The sequence below is a fragment of the Sinocyclocheilus rhinocerous genome, unplaced genomic scaffold (assembly GCF_001515625.1).
Source record: "Sinocyclocheilus rhinocerous isolate Xijiao unplaced genomic scaffold, SAMN03320098_v1.1 scaffold1254, whole genome shotgun sequence".
In the NCBI taxonomy this organism is placed as follows: domain Eukaryota; kingdom Metazoa; phylum Chordata; class Actinopteri; order Cypriniformes; family Cyprinidae; genus Sinocyclocheilus; species Sinocyclocheilus rhinocerous.
In genome coordinates this window covers 337,045-355,210 of record NW_015643643.1, presented here as the reverse complement: position 1 = coordinate 355,210, position 18,166 = coordinate 337,045, and the positions used below count along the sequence as shown (strand labels likewise).

Genomic DNA, 18,166 nt, shown 5'->3' with positions numbered 1-18,166 from the left:
GAACCTCTTCGAATCATACTGGATAACAAGAATCCTCAATTTGCACACAAATGACAACGTGTGCGAAAAGGGGGACACACCAAAGAGGTAAAAATAAAGAAATTAATAAATAAATACAAATAAAATAAAATCTGAAATCACCCTAAAAGAATTCTGTAGATTTGCAGCTGTAAAATATAGGTCCATCCAGTATACTTTGAAAAAAATGGCAAAATTGTTCAATTAAGAACATTTCCAGCAGTCAGATAATAGCCTACTGCACAAGTTTTAAGCAAATCACAGTGCATTTCGTGTTTTACGGGGTGGTAGTAAAGAGTTAATACAGCCGTCAGATTCCTCCTCCTACGTAACTCTGTTTAGCCTACATAAACAAAGCTAAAATATTCCTTTCCACTCTTCTTCAGTCCCGTGATTGCACCGGAGGTCTCGCGCAGCTGTGCAGAGATGGACAAGAGTCGCGAGGAGCCTTCCCAGCGATTTCCCGAAATTATTGAGCTCAATGTCGGGGGGCAAGTTTACGTTACGCGCCACTCAACTTTACTCTCAGTGCCCAGTTCTTTACTTTGGACCATGTTCAGCCAGAAAAAACCGGCGGAACTTACCACCGACAGCAAAGGACGCTACTTTTTGGACAGGGACGGCTTTCTGTTCAGATATATTTTGGATTACTTGCGGGACCAGACTCTGGTTTTGCCTGATTACTTCAAAGAGAAGGCGAGCCTTCTTAAAGAGGCAGAATATTTCCAACTTCAAGAGCTGGCAAAGCGCCTGAGACCGGCGGTCAGTAAGGAGAACTCCATCAGCGAGGAGGTGTGCCAGAGCGACCCAGAGGAGGCTGCGCTCGCCAGCACCAGCATCACCAGCACCGGCCCTCGCTCTCCGTCTCTGGAGGCGAAGAAAAACGGCTACATAACCATTGGGTACAGGGGCTCCTATACCATAGGACGAGACATCCAACAGGACGCCAAATTTCGACGGGTGGCGAGAATCACCGTGTGCGGAAAAACATCCCTCGCCAAAGAAGTTTTCGGGGAGACTCTGAACGAGAGCAGAGACCCTGACAGACCCCCAGAAAGATACACTTCTCGGTATTACCTCAAGTATAATTTCCTGGAGCAAGCCTTTGACAGGCTGACGGAGGTGGGATTCCACATGGTTGCGTGCAGCTCCACTGGCACCTGCGCGTACGCGAGTAACGACCCCAACGAGGACAAAATCTGGACGAGTTACACCGAGTACGTTTTTTGCAGGGAGTGAAGTGGACTCAATTTTGGGAACTGTTATTCAAACACATTTCTCGGACACTCACCTTTCCATTCGTTACGCGCCACGAATGTGTAGTTTTTTTCCACAGTGTCAACATATAAAGACTGTCAGTCGCTGAGCAGACGTTTTGTGCATATTTTCTGTGTAAGTAATAATTTAATAATAGCGGACCTCCAAATTTGTCGTCTGTTCCCAGAATTCAAACAACCGCTGATAGCAATTTTCAGTATTTAAATATCGTAGGTTTGGACTGGAGGACGCACAAAATGTACTCTCAATGATACGACTTTTTGAAATCAAATTAACCTTTATAGGCTACCACTTTTTTTTGTCATATTAAATGTTCATTACATTGCTGTTTTTTTCTCTGAGAGTACATCCAGAAGCTCAACAGACACAACAGACACAAAAATAAAATATCATCCCAGTAGTAAAATAGCAAGCTATTCCATAATGAGTAAATATATACTACTCTCCCCTCTGCTTTTCACTCAACATTGACATTTCTGAGATGATCATTTGTGTTTGCACTCCTATGCATTTGTTTTATTCTTAGCCAAGATGTCTGTCCGCTTTATATACACATAATAAACTTATCATGAAAGACATATTTGGATGGAAACTCTGAATACTGCTGCATTATATTGTGATTTGAGTTGCACACTCAGTAAAACGCACATACTGTCAAATATTTTTTGACAGTTTTCTAACTAAATGTGTCCCACATGAAATGTGCATGCCAAACAAGCTGTGTGTAGTTATTGTAAAACTTTATCTGCTGCAAACCTAGACCACAGTTGATATCCTGTCACAGATTGTGTGAAATAACAACATAAAGATATAAAGCACAGAAACTGTGGTGTGCACCAACTTCAACCTTTGGTGATGGTGCAAGAGCTGGGTTAGTGGGCGGAGGCTACGAAAGGAGATGTGAATGTGAGCAGAGAAGAGACACTGTCTGGCCTGAGGAAACAGATGGACTACTAGGAGACAGAGAACAGGAACTAGGCCTGTGACTGCACACACAAAAACCATATAAAGGGCACTTTCTCTTTATAATGTTACATAGAATCAAAATATGCAAATATCAGTGGTTTCAACATCATAGTACATGTAAACATGCTTTTATTTATAACTGTCAGGTGTTACGTATAGTATATGACTGACAATGCTGAGCCACCTGGAGAGTGTCAGTATCACAGAGACAGGAACAAATTCTCTCTAGAGGAAGTTGTATCAAGAGGAAGAGAGAAAGCAGATAACCAGCAAAAAATACGCTGAACAGAAAACAAAGAGCCCTCACTTTGACTCTGAAAGTGTGTGTGTGTGTGTGTGTGTGTGTGTGTGTGTGTGTGTGTGTCAGTGTTAATGAGTGAACCCAGCTAACAGGGAATGTTCTGGGAACTTTGACTAATGATCTGGCAAGGTTCCATAAAATTTATGAACAACAAGTGTTATGAACATTTCTCCAGAAACCTTAATATAACTTTTCAGCGTTATCTGGTTTTTATTATTGCTCTCAAAAAGTTACTACATAAACATTTAGTCCGTGAAACATTGGATTTATGTCTAAGGTTTTTTTAAATGTTAATATGTACTGCTTGTTTCAGAACATTCAGGGAAATTCAAATGTTCCCACAATGTTTGTAAAATGATAAAATGGAATGTTCCCTTTATATTTTCCATAATGTTTGCATAGCCAAGAAAAAAATGTTTTTAAATATTTTAAAAACTGGATGTTTTGAGCATTCTGAGAACATTCAGAAACAAAATTTTCATAACTTACTGGGAATGTTAGCAAAACGTTCTTATAACATAATTTTGATAGCTGTGAAAGCGGTACAGACAAAATAATTTAGTACATTAATTTCAATGTACTGTACTTAATTTACATTACAAACAACTGCATTTAATTTCCAGCTGGAATGTACAAAATTAATAATTTAAAAAACTGCCTGTGAATTGCTTTGTGAGAGTTGTTATATTCTGGAATAATTTTAAAACCTTAGGCCTATAGTTTCACATCATTACTAAGTAGATCAGTAAGATAAAAAATGTATACGAAGCACTTTGCAATCAACAAAATTGTTTATACTACAATATGTCTTTCAAAATGTTACCTGACACTCATGACAGTGTAGTTAATAAACTACAGTAGCAATGATAGAAGAATTCCAATGTTGTTGCATGCAACTTTAGAGCAGATATACTTTTCACACTTTAAACTTGTGGTTCCTTCTTTGTGCATTCCACCCACACAAGTGACAAACAATCATGACATTTCATCTGTTCCTCAAAACAGACAAAAGTCCTTCCCTATGTTTTAACGAAAATAGATCTTACCGTATTTGAAGTTGGTCACACTAAAGGCCAGAGTTACCAATATATTTGGTAAGTCTAGATTTATGTGGTCAAGAAAAGAATACCATGCTGAAGTACAAGCATGTGCATAACAGGCTAGGAATCTTGTGAAAACATTACACTGCACCTTTCAGTTATAACAAAAGGAGACTGTTTCATGCAAAAGGTGTTTTCCACATGTAATGTTACACTAAAGTAAAACTTCCCTTACCAGAAGACAAAGAAAAGATAAATGATAGACAAGGGATGCTTCCAAACTCATTTTCAGAGTTTAAAAAACAGTATCTCTGGGTCTCTTCTCCATCTTGTAATAATTCAGTGGAATACTTTGTCTCTCTCTGCCAGACCGGAGACATACGCTATGGAGGAGACAGCAGATGGTCCTGGTCAATGCTTTTTTAGCTGGAAGACACTCTATTTGTTTTCTTGAATTCCTTTGGACATGCATTCATTCATTCATTCTTTCAGTCAACCAAAATTAAACATACTAAAGATGAAAGATTATGAAAAACAATTGGAAAAAAAACCTCGCTGATGTTTTAGACACAGACAGACAGATAGACAGAGAAAGAGAGAGATAGGTTTTTTCATCTACGAACGCAAACTGGTTTTGAAAATTGGTTTCAAAGGGCAAGTTTTTTTTAAAACGATACCATTATCGTCTCTGAGTAAACTACAAAATGAGTTTGGTGACGTTATGCGCATGTGTATTATTTGTTCAGTCTATAGGTATGTGCACAGGTGCATAGTGTTTCTTTACAAAGTGACGTCGTCAACTACTGGCCTGACATGCATAATAACGTGTTTTTAGTCGTTTTCACAGATCTGTGTGAACAGGAATCATTTTGATATTGTCTATATGTGAATATTTTCAAAACCACAAAGGAAAAACGTTTTTGTTTTTAGTACATTGCTGTTTTGTAATCATACACTAAGTTTAGTTGATAGTCTACATTGTTTCATTAATTCCAAGTGCTTTATTGAGCTCTTTTTTAATTATTTTCCCTATACCTAATTATTAAGTTGTTCTTTTTACTAATTTTATTGCTGTTACTCTTTTGTTGCAATCCTGTTTAAAGGGATAGTTCACCCAAAACTGAAAATTCTGTAATTAATTACTCACCTTCATGTCGTTCCAAACGCATAAGATGTTCATTCATCTTTGGAACACAAATTAAAGGGGTCATAGGATGCCCATTTTCCACAAGTTAATATGATTATTTAGGGTCTTAATGAAAAGTCTATAATATACTTTGGTTAAAATTTCTCAATGGTAGTGTTAAAGAACCTTATACTCACTTCTTCTGTAGGTAAGGCTGGATCACGGATGATTCACGCGAACATAGACGCATTTAGGTAGATCGGGAGACACATTCCCTTCAAAAACAATGGTAATCCACTGCGTCTTCAGTGGCTCAGATGTCAGGAGTAAATGATGACTGCTATGTTCATTATTACATCCAACAACAAAACACCTCAATCGCTTAGGATCCATTCTTGTCTACCCCTGCTCCGGCGGGGAAACAATGGCGGACTGATGACAGCTCACTCAGGGCGGGTCTAAGGTAAAACGCCAGTGTCAATCAAACAATCGTGGGAGGGGCCTGTCAGTGTGACGTCACATAGACAGGCATCTGAGAATGGCTTGATATGAGAAAGGGGAAATGATTTAACAAGATTAAAAAAAAAAAAAACACTGGGTGGATCTTTATCATTATAGGGTGGTTGTGTACACACACTGCCAATTCAAATTTCAGTTCAAACAACTTGTAAAAGTGCATGTCCCATCCGATGACCCCTTTAAGATACAGTTAGGTCCATATATACTGTATTTAGACACTGACACAATTTTCATAATTGTGGATCTGTATGCCACCAGAATAGAATTAAAATGAAACAATTTAAGCTTTAATTCAAGGGGTTGAACAAAAATATAACATAAAATGCTTAGGAATTACAACCATTTTTATACACACTCAGCCATTTTCAGGGGCTCAAATGTAATTGGACTAATAAATATAATCATAAATAAAATGTTCATTTTTAATATTTTGTTGAGAATCCTTTGCAGGCCTTTGACTGCCTTAAGTCTAGAACTCATGGACATCACCAGAGACTGGGTTTCCTCCTTTTTGTTTGTGTTGCTTTGCTAAGCATGCAGGGGCGGACTGGCCATCTGGAAGTTCTGGAGAAGTCCAGAACGGCCGTCGGCCTGGCTGGTTCATCATCAAAGAAAAAGTATCAGATTAAGTGACGTTGACGACCAACAAAAGGGGGTGCTAATGCAATCTATTTTTGCTTATAAGAAACCGAAACTGACGCGAAGGAGAGAAGGCTCGTGATGGCAAGCAAAAGACGTGAAGATAAAGGTGGTTGGGAGAAGCTAAAAGGAAAAAAAGCGAACAGTTACATCAGTTTATCTTTGCCCGCCTCTCTCACTATACACAGCATGTAGCCTATAGCACTACAGTAAAATCCCAGGACACCCCTAGTCCGAATGTTCACTGCTATTTATTACTCAGCATTGTCTGGCATGAATATCCATTCATTCATAAAGAGACATCAGCTATTCTACAACGGGTACATTTGAGACCTGTTGAGTTAGAAAATAGAGTAAATGAAGTAGTCTATAAGGTGGGTTGAAATCAGGAAATTGACTTGGCCATTGCAGAATATTCCACTTTTTTACCTTCAAAAATGTTCATTGTCGATTTGTACTATATGAAGTGCCGCCCAATCAACTTTGCTGCATTTGACTGAATCTGGGCAGAGAGTACCGTATATACCTATACACTTCAGAATTCATCTGGCTGATTCTGTCTTCTGTCACATCATCACTAAACGCCAATAACCCACTGCCACTGGAACTCATGCACGCTCATGCAATCACACTGCTCCACCATGTTTCACAGATGACGTTGTATGCTTTGTATCATGAGCTGTTCCAAGCCTTCTCCATACTTTTTTATTCCCGTCATTCTGGTACCGGTTGATCTCAATTTAAGCCGTCCAAAGAATGCTTTTCCAGAAGTGGTCTGGCTTTTTTAGATGTTTTTTGGCAAAGTCTAATCTGGCCTTGTTTGCACCTTGTGGTGAACCCTCTGTGTTCTCGTGAAGTCTTCTCTTGATTGTAAACTTTGACAGTGACATGCCTACCTCCTGGAGAGTGTTCTTCTCTTGGCTGGGTGTTGTGAAAGGGTTTTTCTTTACCATGGAGAGGATCCTCCGGTCATCCACCACTGTTGTCCTCTGTGGATGTCCAGGCCTTTTTATGTTGCTGAGCTCACCAGTGCGTTCTTTTTTCTCAGAATGTACCAAACTGTTGATTTGGCCACTCAGAATATTCCTGCCATCTCTCTAATGGATTTGTTTTGTTTTTGAAGCCGAACAATTGTCTGTTTAGCCTGCATAGAGAGATCCTTTGACCGCATGATGTGGTTTCACAGCAACAGCTTCCAAATGCAAATGGCACACTTAGAATCAGCTCCAGACCACACTCAAGGCCCAGAAGCGTAATAAGAACATCATTAAAAAAAGCCCATGTGACATCAGTGGTTCAACCTTATAACCTCATAACATTACGGTTGAACCACTGATGTCACATGAATTACTTTATCGATGTCCTTTCTACCTTTCTGTGCCTTGAACGTGGTATTGCATTGTGTCTATGCAGGGTCAGAAAGATCTCGAATCTAATCAAAAATATCTTAAATTGTGTTCTGAAGAAGAACAAAAACCTCATGGGTTTGAAACGACATGAGGGTGAGCAATTAATAACATTTTCATCTTTTGGGTGAACTATCCATTTAATCTTTTGCAGAGGGAACACTGCATTTTTTATAATGCAAGCCAGAACATTCTTACCTGTAGATATCAGTTTTTTACCAACTAAATGAGACCATAAGGAAATGTTGTTAGAACATAACACTGTTAGCTGGGAGGATAGTTAGATTTATATTACATGAATAAATCATTTAGACATTTAAATGAATGACAGCACATGGTCTTGCACAGATTTGGAAAACCTAGAAGATAAATGTCATGAAGGGCTGCGGCAAAAGTGGAGAGGATGCTTAAATTTTATTGCATTTTATCCCACTGTTGACCAAGACAAATATAAAAGTTCCTGTATATTAAATATTTGCACATACTGTTTATTTAGACAAGAACCTGAGTGCACAGTTCTGAACGGTCGAGAGGACCTTCCAGCATTCAGACTTATCTCTCCAGGAGCCTCTGTCATAAACTGCAGATAATCTTTGCCTCTATGTAAACCAACTCCATAGCGACAAGCCCAGATCAATATAATCGAATGTCCGGCTGCATGCTCAAGAGGTTCGTCCCTTCATTCTGTTTGTCTAATAACCAACACGGGTCAGTGGCTAAATCAGGAATGCCTGTGTCGTGAATTAAATGGCTTTGGATATGCTTAGAAGATTGCCAGGTTTAATGAGACTAATTTTAATGGTGAACTCCATCTGACTCAAAGAAAAGGTGAAGGATGGTGAAGAATTCACGTCATCACCATGACAACCACTTTTAGTGTGTTTACAAAGTCGCTTTATGACTGCAGGAGCCAACCGCACCTGTAAATACCTATGTTGAAGAGGTTGTTGTCATTATTCAAATGAGATTTTTCTTTACTTGCATTGTGTTCATATCTAGAGAGCGAATACGAGCCTGCTCATATCATCTTCAAATAAGGAAGGTATTTTTGGTAGTCTGTGCAAGAGCAATAAACCTGCACATTCTGCTTATTTCATTAAACACCATTAAATTCTTCAAATGTTTTACCATCTGTTTCATTTTCTATTAAAGAGCTGATCTTGAGTATGTAAAGTCCCAGAGGCTTATTGGCCAGCAGTGTGCAGACTAAAAGAACATTATGTTGGCAGAATGTCTATAGCGCAGTGGTCACAAGGAGGTTTAGAAAATAGGGAGTATTTTGCTGGTCCCAGTGTAGAGGACATCCCAAAGCTTCTGTTGCAGAACATAGCCCAGGGTCTGTACAGTAGAGAAATTTAAGATAAATTGCACTACAAATCAAAGTCCACTAAATCCACCAGTCTAAGGAGGAGGATTTAGAGGCTTGTTTTTCACCTCTAACTAATAATTGCCTTTGGCTAAATTTGATCAGACATATTTTCACAGAGCAGATTTTCCTTGAAAGAGTTTGTTATTTCATGAAGATTATGGAGAATATAGGCAATAGAAAGAGGCTCCGTGTAAATCCACAGGGCATGAGACATTTTTTTATTGCAGACTGTTTAAATGAGGTGGATTCGATGAATACATCTCAGCATGTTCAACGGGAACAGGTCAGTATTGTATTTTAATATAACATCGCTGAGCGCATCAAAGAAAATCTATATAAGATAAAGCTCCTCCATAGCCTTGTGAGTTTAATAAAGAGCAGATCTGATCTTTTCCTTCACATACCGTTAGAGTAGAATGTGGTGTTCTAAGATGACATGAGATTTGTGCTTGTCTTTAGTGTGTGTATATGTCCATTATGGTGAGAATCTGACCTGGGATCAGTTAAAAAAGACAAGGTGTTCCCCCATTAGGGCAGAGAGTATAAGCTAAGATGGATACAATTTTTTACCTTTCCACTCATCATAGACTAGGTGTGAGAATATAGTGGTTAATATTGGAATTTTGTCAGGAATTGGCTCCTAAACCTGCCCTAAATGGGAAAAATGGGTGCTGGTGTCCTCTGTAAATGTCGCCGCTGCTTTCCCTCTCACTGTCTTCTGCCAAGTCAGGCTTCCGCTCCGTGGAGGTCCGGTTTGTCTCACGCTGTTCTTTCTGAGCATGGTAAAGGCCGCCGGCATCAATCAGCGGCGGGGAACAAAAGCAGGCGCTCAGGCGCACACCTCCCAGCATCCTGCACCCCCGCTGGCTCTGACACAGGGCTCTTTTGGAGAAAAAGAAACCCCTGCAGACTGTAAAAAGGCCAGGAAATCTACTGTCCCAGCACTCAAGAGTGTTGATATCTAAAAAAAATAGAGACTTATGCACATGCACACACACACACACATGCTGCTTCACCTCATTTGTTTGTAATACAAAGTTCACTTATAAACAGAGGGAGGTGACAGAGAAAGTTTGTAATGATCATCAGCTCATGGACAGGAAATACACTTTCACAACACACATGCCATAACTGTCTCAAATAATTAATATTCTCTCCTTAGCATTTTTTTGCACACATGCCAACACATACACTGAAAAACAGAGACAAGAAAGGAAATATTCAGGAGCTAAATGTTAATTAATTTCAAGTAATAATTTTGTGAACTTTGGGGCTGAGGAAAAATTTACTTAAAGGTGTAAGGTTTTAACACAAAAGAAGTTAATAGTAGTTCAGTTGTGAAACAGATATACTGTAACTGCATTATACTGAAGAATGGAGTGTAGGTGGTAATGATCTGTAGGGAGAATCCCCTGCAATAGATCTAGACAGGTGGAGCTGGGGAGGAGGAAGGCTGGAGAAGGTTGCTTAGATATGTTTCATTAGCTGCCATTTAACAATAAGTGCAGTAAAACAGCAAAACTATCTGCCCTACAAACCAATGTGTGTGATTATCATAATAAACAAAAATAGTATAATAAAAAAATACCAGTTTGCAATAACGGATGACGCCGGAAGATGTGCATACTGAAGTTAATAATGGTCATACCTGCTCTTCTGTAAAATATAAGGTGGAAAAATGTAATAACTTAAAAAAGTATCATGCTATTACCACAGTTTTTGGAGTATATTTAAAATATCTTAGATTATTATGTAAACACCATGATACTGTATACAGTATGAATAGACAAATCATTCATCTGATACCATCACTGTTCAATGGTACCACTTTGTTACTTTTTTGAAAGAGAGAACAAAGGCACTTCAGAGACTTGGAAAGTTCAATTAAATCTTTTCCTTTCTAAAAAGTCTCTTTCACACTAAAGGCAAACAAGTGCCCTAGTGCAGGCCTATCACGTCTGCTGAAACCTCAGGCTAATGTCTGACCATTAAAAGTTATGAATCACGCTTTGTTTTGGACAGAAATATAGCTTCAACAGAAGTTCTTCTTCAACACAGTGCCAGAATAGGTTGAAGATTTATGAACCCTCTAAGTATGCTGCATATAAACCCTAGTGGTAGAACAGAGATGTTGCATGAGTGCATGCGAAGCCAGTCAGCCATCATACAAAGCATGCCAAATGTGCCTGTGTCTGGATAGTGTTAGCTGGTGGGACTACTAGACAAGATGTTCTACAGATGCTCACATCTGCTCGGAGCTGTAGCTTACCCGGCACTGATAAGCGCTTTCTTATTTCTTCAGCTGTAGGGTTAGCTCAACAATTCTGATCACGAGAGATGGATGTTCTCACAGAGGCTTTGCTGTTGGCAGTCTCCATGGCGATTTGTGACGCACAAGATTTTAGGATGAAAATGATGACTGTCCACATAATCACAGGAACTATTCATATCAACGTTAATTAACGTTCCATGCTGCTTATATTAGTTATACTCATGCTAGTGCTTATCTGTGAGAGGAGCCGTTTGTTTGTGGGTGAAATCATATTTCAAAAAAGATAATCAGAGACAGCACACTCCGACTTTTTAAAGTCATGATATGATCTCTGTCTGTTAACAAAGGCCACTATTAGATATTCCTGGAGCTCAGGGCTAAAATCAATGCAGTCAGTGCAGAGATACATCCACACTGCTGCGACCTTGAATATAACAAAATGTTCTCAGTGTATTATTGCAAAGGATACGCTCAGCTAAAATCTAACTTTTAAAGTTTAAAGAGCGTTCATCTAAAATAAAAGTCTTTAAAAAGACAATTTGCCTTGAGAAATAAACCTTTTCAATATCAGTACCGTAGCAGTGCTACAACAGGATGGTCCAAATAAGCATAGGGATATGAGATCTGACATGTTTGGGTTTGAGACGGGAAGATTCTGGGTTTAACCCTCTGGCCTTCATGAATAACAGCTGTGTCTTCCCATCTGTCAGTGGCTTCACATGCGGCAGTATATTAGTACTATGGGGACTATAGCTGCTCAGTGACCAACATCTGCAGGCATGGGCATTACAAGATGCTTTGATTTTAAGGACAGAGACAAGCTTGAGTTTTGATTTTCCACTATTATACAACTGTTTTTCAGTAACACTTTACAGTAAGGTAAACTAAGAACAGCATTTATTAATCAAGGTTAATGTTATTTTTTTACATATTAATACATTTTCAATGTTTCAAGTTGCATAAATTAACATTAGTTCGTATATATTATGATCAAACATGAATTTTCAATGAATAGTAATTTATAAATTAACATTAACCTAGATTAAAGCAAATAATAATGCAATACTGTAAAGGATTACACTATTTCAGATTAAATTATCATATACAGTATTTATACAAATTTTACTTTTCAAAAGATTTGCATAATAATGGTAATTCATTCCATGTTTTCTAATAATATTTCCAAGGGGCTGCATGTGTATGGAAAATAGTGAAGGGCCTAAAACAGATCCTTGCTGTACTCCATACTTTACTGGCATTAACAATAAATTGCCTGTTTAAATAAACAAAATGGTAATTGTCAGACAGGAAGGTCTGAACACCAGTATAAAAATGTCATTAACATATTACATAGTTATTCCATTGTACTCAATGTAAACCTGCACAGATTTTATAAAAATATAGCATTACTATTACACTAGTGCTATTTTGTTAAAGATGCTAGCTCTGCAATAACAGACAAAGGTTTTCTTTTCAGATGCATGTTTCTAAGGTAATCCTTGAGATGAGATACAATATGTCTGTATTACATTCTCTCATACACATACACACACTCATTCACATACAAGCTAAGCAAGGACAGGGAAAGCAACAAGATAATGAGAGAGAGAGAGTGTGGTCTGGCCTTGTTACGGAAAATCCAAACACAAACACATGCTTGCCAAGTGCCAGTCTTCATTTTTCGTTATGCAGCTAACAAAACACATGATTTCTATGATGAGTGAATTTCCTGTAAGCCTTCAGAGGTACTGGTATTGAATGGTAAGTCCCCATCAAGAGCCGGATTTAACTAGCAGAGAATATGGTGAGACAGTGATTTGCTGTGAGAAAAACAACAATTCTGTATGAATGAGGGCAGTAAGTGTCAAAATGCTCCTAGCTGAGTGAAATAATAACAACAGCCAGGTTAGCTGACCATCATCTGAGGTCTCACTTTGTTCCGGAGATACCAGGGACAAAAATTACAGTGAAATAGGCAGACACGAGAGAGAATTACATTAGATTTCATCCGCATTGGCACACTAATGAAATAGAGCCTGGCTATTTCCTTCTGCACATTGTACTGAAATACAAATATTTCTAATTATGTTTATCAACAAAAGTGCTCATTATATTTTTGTTTACCTTTTGTCTCATGGACCTTCGTATGACATGTATCAAGGGATAGACAAAGAACAGGCTGAATGAAAATCTAATTTGTGAATATTTGATACACAACCTTATTTGTGCATGTCCTGCGCATAGTGATATCAGAAGCTCTGCAGGCTTTTTGACCAAACAAAGGGGAACACGGCCAAATCTTCAGTAGAGAAGTCAATTGAAAATCTCAGAAGAATACTCCCACACGCAGGCACACAAACAGTGAGGTGAGTCATCTACATACCTTTCCAGACTCCCCTCAGCTGTCTGCCTTCTTGGGCTGTTGTTTCCATGACAACCGCCCAAGACTGAGGTTGGCTGGTCACTGACCCCAAGTCAACAGAGTCCACCAGACTCCACACTAAATGACTGAAATGCTACAGCACACTAAGATCAGGCCATGTACTGGAGCCGTCTCAGATCAGGCCATGTACTGGAGCCGTCTCAGCACGTTCTGTGTCACTCCCTCACATTCTTATGGGAAGACTCTGCCAGTGTAAGCTGTAAAAACCTTGCCTAAAGAGAGTCTGTGGGTTTTAGTCTAGCAATCATTGGTGGCCATATATAAAAAGAAAAATGTGACTAAAAAACTAAATATGGGACTAGGACTGCAACAAGGCATTATAAAGTGAAAATAATTTTACAAAGAATTATTAGAATTGACATAGCAATATTATTTCCATAAAATGTGTATTCAGTAAAATGCCACTAAAGGCACTGGGAAATGTGCTAATAGCAATATTGTACAATACATTTTTGGTAACTCTTTATAGTTAACTAACAATGAGCAATGAATTGGTTACAGTATTAATCTTACTAATCTTTATAAATCTTAAAAAATGCAACTGTTCATTGTTAGTTCATGTTAGCTCAGCGCCATTAAATAATATTAACAGATGCAACTTTTCATTTTAATCATGCATTAGTAAATCTTGAAATTAACCACTTAAAGATTCATAAATGCTTATAATTACTTGCCATTTTTAGTTTATGTTAATTAATGTATTTCACTAATGTTAACAAATGACACCTTTATGTAAGTTTTACTTTTTTTTTTTTTTTTTTATAAATGTACTATCCAAAAATGTTGGGGTCGGTAAGAAACAAAGAATTAAGTAATAAATAAATATAGCCAGGATGCTATTTCAGAAATTCTTTTGATCTTTTGAAAATTTGAATAAATTGCATCTATATTTTAAAATATATTCAAACAGAGAACAGCTATTTTAAACTGTATTAATATTTCACAATATAGATTTATTTATTTATTTTCCTGAGCAATTAAATGCAGCCTTGGTGAACAGAAGACCTATTTCAAAATGTCAAAAAATAAAAAATAAAAAATCTTACCAAGCACAAACTTTTCAAAGTGTTTTTCAAGTATACCACTATTTTCACTTTCTTAAAGTTAAATGTGATTTGTCAACTTACAATGTATACATTTCCATCAGTGTCTTTTCCAACTTAGTTACTGTGTTTAATAACCTTCTGTGATGAAAACGAAATTTTTGTCTAACTTCTTTATCTTGCTAAGTCTAATATCATAGCTAGTGTTTTATGTATCATATAAATAAACACACAACTTAATAATTTAATAATATTTTCAACCTTTTTGCATCATTTACAATAACAAAATTAGATTTTGATTGGAAATGATGCATAATAAAAATTCACAAGTGATATTTACTTTGAATTTCTATGCATTATCTTCATCTCAATCTCTAGCTTTTCACAGACACCTTTTTCTCCTTGCTAACAAAGTACACTAATAAAACTTAATTAGTTGCAGAATTTGTTAGTCGTGATGGAAATGATGAGATGAAGGCCTGATAAAAAAGTTTCCATGACAGTCATAACGTGCCCTTCATACATTCTCAAGCTGAAAATTTGCTTTTAATAAAAATCAGTCCCTGGGACATGAAAGTGTGATAGATGTTATTGCACCATTTGTCTTTCATTAAAGAGGTCACAGCCAATGACACAACTTTTTTTTTTTTTTTTACTCCTTCAGGCTGTTTGAATCTCCTGCTCCAAACCCACAGACAGCACTTTCATTTTTATTTGGACAATGTGATTTTTGAAGCACTGGCTCATCTGCAATATATCATGGAAATGTATGTGTCAAATGATAGAATGACCAGTAGCTGTATTGACTAAATGTATATGAATTCATGTATACCAATATGTTTACAATAGAAATCAGTGCTTTCTGGATGTTGCAAACATTTTGATCACCTTTTTGTTTTGTCTTTGATGGAATATGACACTCTACAGTCCCAGCGATATTCAGTGGGTTCAAATCTGGATTATGTCATGTTCCTCTACACAAGGCCCAGTAAACCATTTCTATGTAAACTGGCCTTGCTTTGTGCAGAGTTATGCCGAAATAGAAAACGGACCTCCCCGGACTTTTGCAACAAAGTTGGAAGCACACCAGAATGTCGGTATATGGTGTAGAAATAAAATGTAATTGACATAAAATGCGGAAATACAACTAAACCTATAATTATAAAAGGATATCCATTCAATAAGCCATTTAATGTATTTATTTACTAGTTCAGGTTGGATGTGATTAAAATATTTTTGGTGAGTAAGATGTTCTTACTAATGAACACTAAAACTTGTTTTTGTTAATCGAAATAAATCTGAAATAAAATATAGGAACGTTGCCTTGAGAGCCAACTAAAATAAAATAAATTGACATATAAATTACTAAAACTAAAATGAAAAAGTTAAATAGAAATATGATCAGAGAAATATATCAAAATGACAAAGCACCGCAAAATTACTGAAACAAAAATTAAAAGCTAATTCAAATCATGGGCAAGTGAAACTTGTTTGTGATTATGACTCAATCTGAAGTGTTTTAAAAATACATGTTTGCTGCGGTGTAGAAATAGATGCATTGCAGATATTGACAGTTAAAGCAGAAGTTGCAAGAGTTTAGTCATGAAATGTCAAAGTATGAGATTATCTGCAGTGGACAGCTACTGTAGGTAGAATAATCCATCTGTCTTTTTATCAGGGTCTTAGAAAGACTTTGAGAGCTTAGAGCATCAACATAGACATTAGATACAAGGGGTACAATGGCTGACTAGTTAACCAATGTGAAAAAAAACCCGACCTTGTTTAACAGCTTACCACAATGGTACACAGGGCTCATTCATGGAAACCATTATGGTCAAATGGAAAGCAACAGTACAGCTTAATGAAATGAGGAAATTAATTGACCAATACATTCACAATGCACTATGGGCATAGCACTAAAAGCCATGAAAACCTAATGCACACTGAAAGTGCAACTTAAAGGATTAAGTGCACACTAATGCATTCTATCACTTTTGGGCATGTGATGTTTGGGATATTTTGAGCCCCTGAATCTCTTTCCTCTGTGGATAATTTTCTTCTCCTGCTTTGTCAATAAAATATCTAACCAAGCCATTGCTATGTCTTGACTTCAGGCCCAAGTAATTATTATCCTTCTAATGGAGGCCTCTGTACAAACGTGTTATCTCCTCCTGCAGCCCTTGGCATGGCCCTTCTCTTATTTTCTCTCTCGAAACGGATAAGAAGAGAACACAGTGTGTTAATGGAAGCCGCAGTACAGCCCTATTGAAAGGCACCTTTACAATCAAGAGATAGCAAAGAATATTTTAGAGCAATGAGAGAAAATAAATGAGCAATTAAAGATACCAGAGAGGGCTCGAATGTCTGCCGCACTGTGAACCCTCCACACTCCAAGAACGTGTGAAATGAGCTCTGTGTGGGCTGATACACACTGATCACACACACATACATTACTGGGTAAATGAGAAAACCAATCATGGCTGAAGCTTTGGCACTATAATTCGAAATATCAGTGACCCAGTGAGAAAAACAATCTCAGGTCAACAGAAGACACTGATCCGTAATGCTAACTTGTGACATTTACAAAATGGCAGTGCACTTGGCCTGCTCAACACAGCCATTTCCATGCCCACAAACGCATTCACATTAATACACATGGATATGCAGCCACTCCATTCTTCCATTTCCTTCTGCGTGTACAAATAACAGCTTATTTCAAATGATTCTCTGGGTAGTGTCTAGTGCGATAAAACTAGCTCACGCTGCAGTTTTCTAAAACTGGAACGTTACACAACAATGGAAATTGCCTTTGTGTGCTTTATTCATGGTATCACAACCACAAAACCTACAATACTGACCAAAGAGAAAGAACAAATGCCTCCTGGTATTTTAATATATTCCACATTTGTCACATTCTTGAACTTTTCTCAATTGATTCCAGTCTTTAAAGGCATCCGGATATTCATCCCTTCGTTCGTGTAGTGCGCAGTTTATGAGATTAAAATCATATGACTTACAAACATCTTTCAATGTAATATTACATTCTATTTACATTGCATTTCTTTATAGAGATTCCTCTTTTTATTTGCTTTTCTTGTCTCCCTCTCTCTCTCTGTGTGTGTGTGTGTATTTCCCAAAATGTCTGTTCACAGGCCTTTTTGAATTATTTTACTATATTAGTCGTTTTTTTCTTTCCCACAAAATATCTTTATTAATAATACTAGCCATCTGCATAATGTCAGCTTTAAATTCCAACTCCAGTAAATCCTTTAAAACATTCTTATTTCTTTAAGTGCTATAATTATCAAGCCCCTAAACAAATGTGAGTCATCTCTGTTAAGATTTATAGAACGTATACCTAACAATATGGTTCAGCTTCAATATTGTTGAATCTTCATCGTTCATGCATAATAGACATTTTAATATTGTGTCCACTGGTTCTATTTTAGTGCATGAAATGACAACCACCTTCTCCTTCCAGAAAAGTTCAGTATTCTACCACACACCTGTCTATGTATTTCACAGAATGACAGCTGGTCTATTATTATGGAGTCATTTTATAATAAAACTGTAACAAAGTTTGTAGTCAAGGGAAGAAGGAGGCGGGAACCGGCGAACACTTCAACAAAACTTTAATAATAAAATAAACACAAAACAGCGCGACAGCCCCTCGCGGACGACTGCCGTGCACAAAAGAAACCAAAACACAAAATAAACTCCAGGCCTGGTCCTCTCTCGTCCAACAC

General features: G+C 37.4%; 1 protein-coding gene across 1 annotated transcript; it reads left to right on the top strand.

The window, feature by feature from the left end:
* The first annotated feature begins 361 nt into the window (after positions 1–361).
* kctd12.2 (potassium channel tetramerisation domain containing 12.2) lies at positions 362–1,872 on the top strand. Its single transcript, XM_016575182.1, has one exon. The coding sequence runs from the start codon at positions 445–447 to the stop codon at positions 1,255–1,257; it is 813 nt and encodes a 270-aa protein (XP_016430668.1). The 5' UTR covers positions 362–444; the 3' UTR covers positions 1,258–1,872.
* The last annotated feature ends 16,294 nt before the right edge of the window (positions 1,873–18,166 follow it).

Bases quoted from the DNA above. Each gene is read 5' to 3' on its own strand.
- kctd12.2 (XM_016575182.1), top strand. From the start codon at position 445: ATGGACAAGAGTCGCGAGGAGCCTTCCCAGCGATTTCCCGAAATTATT.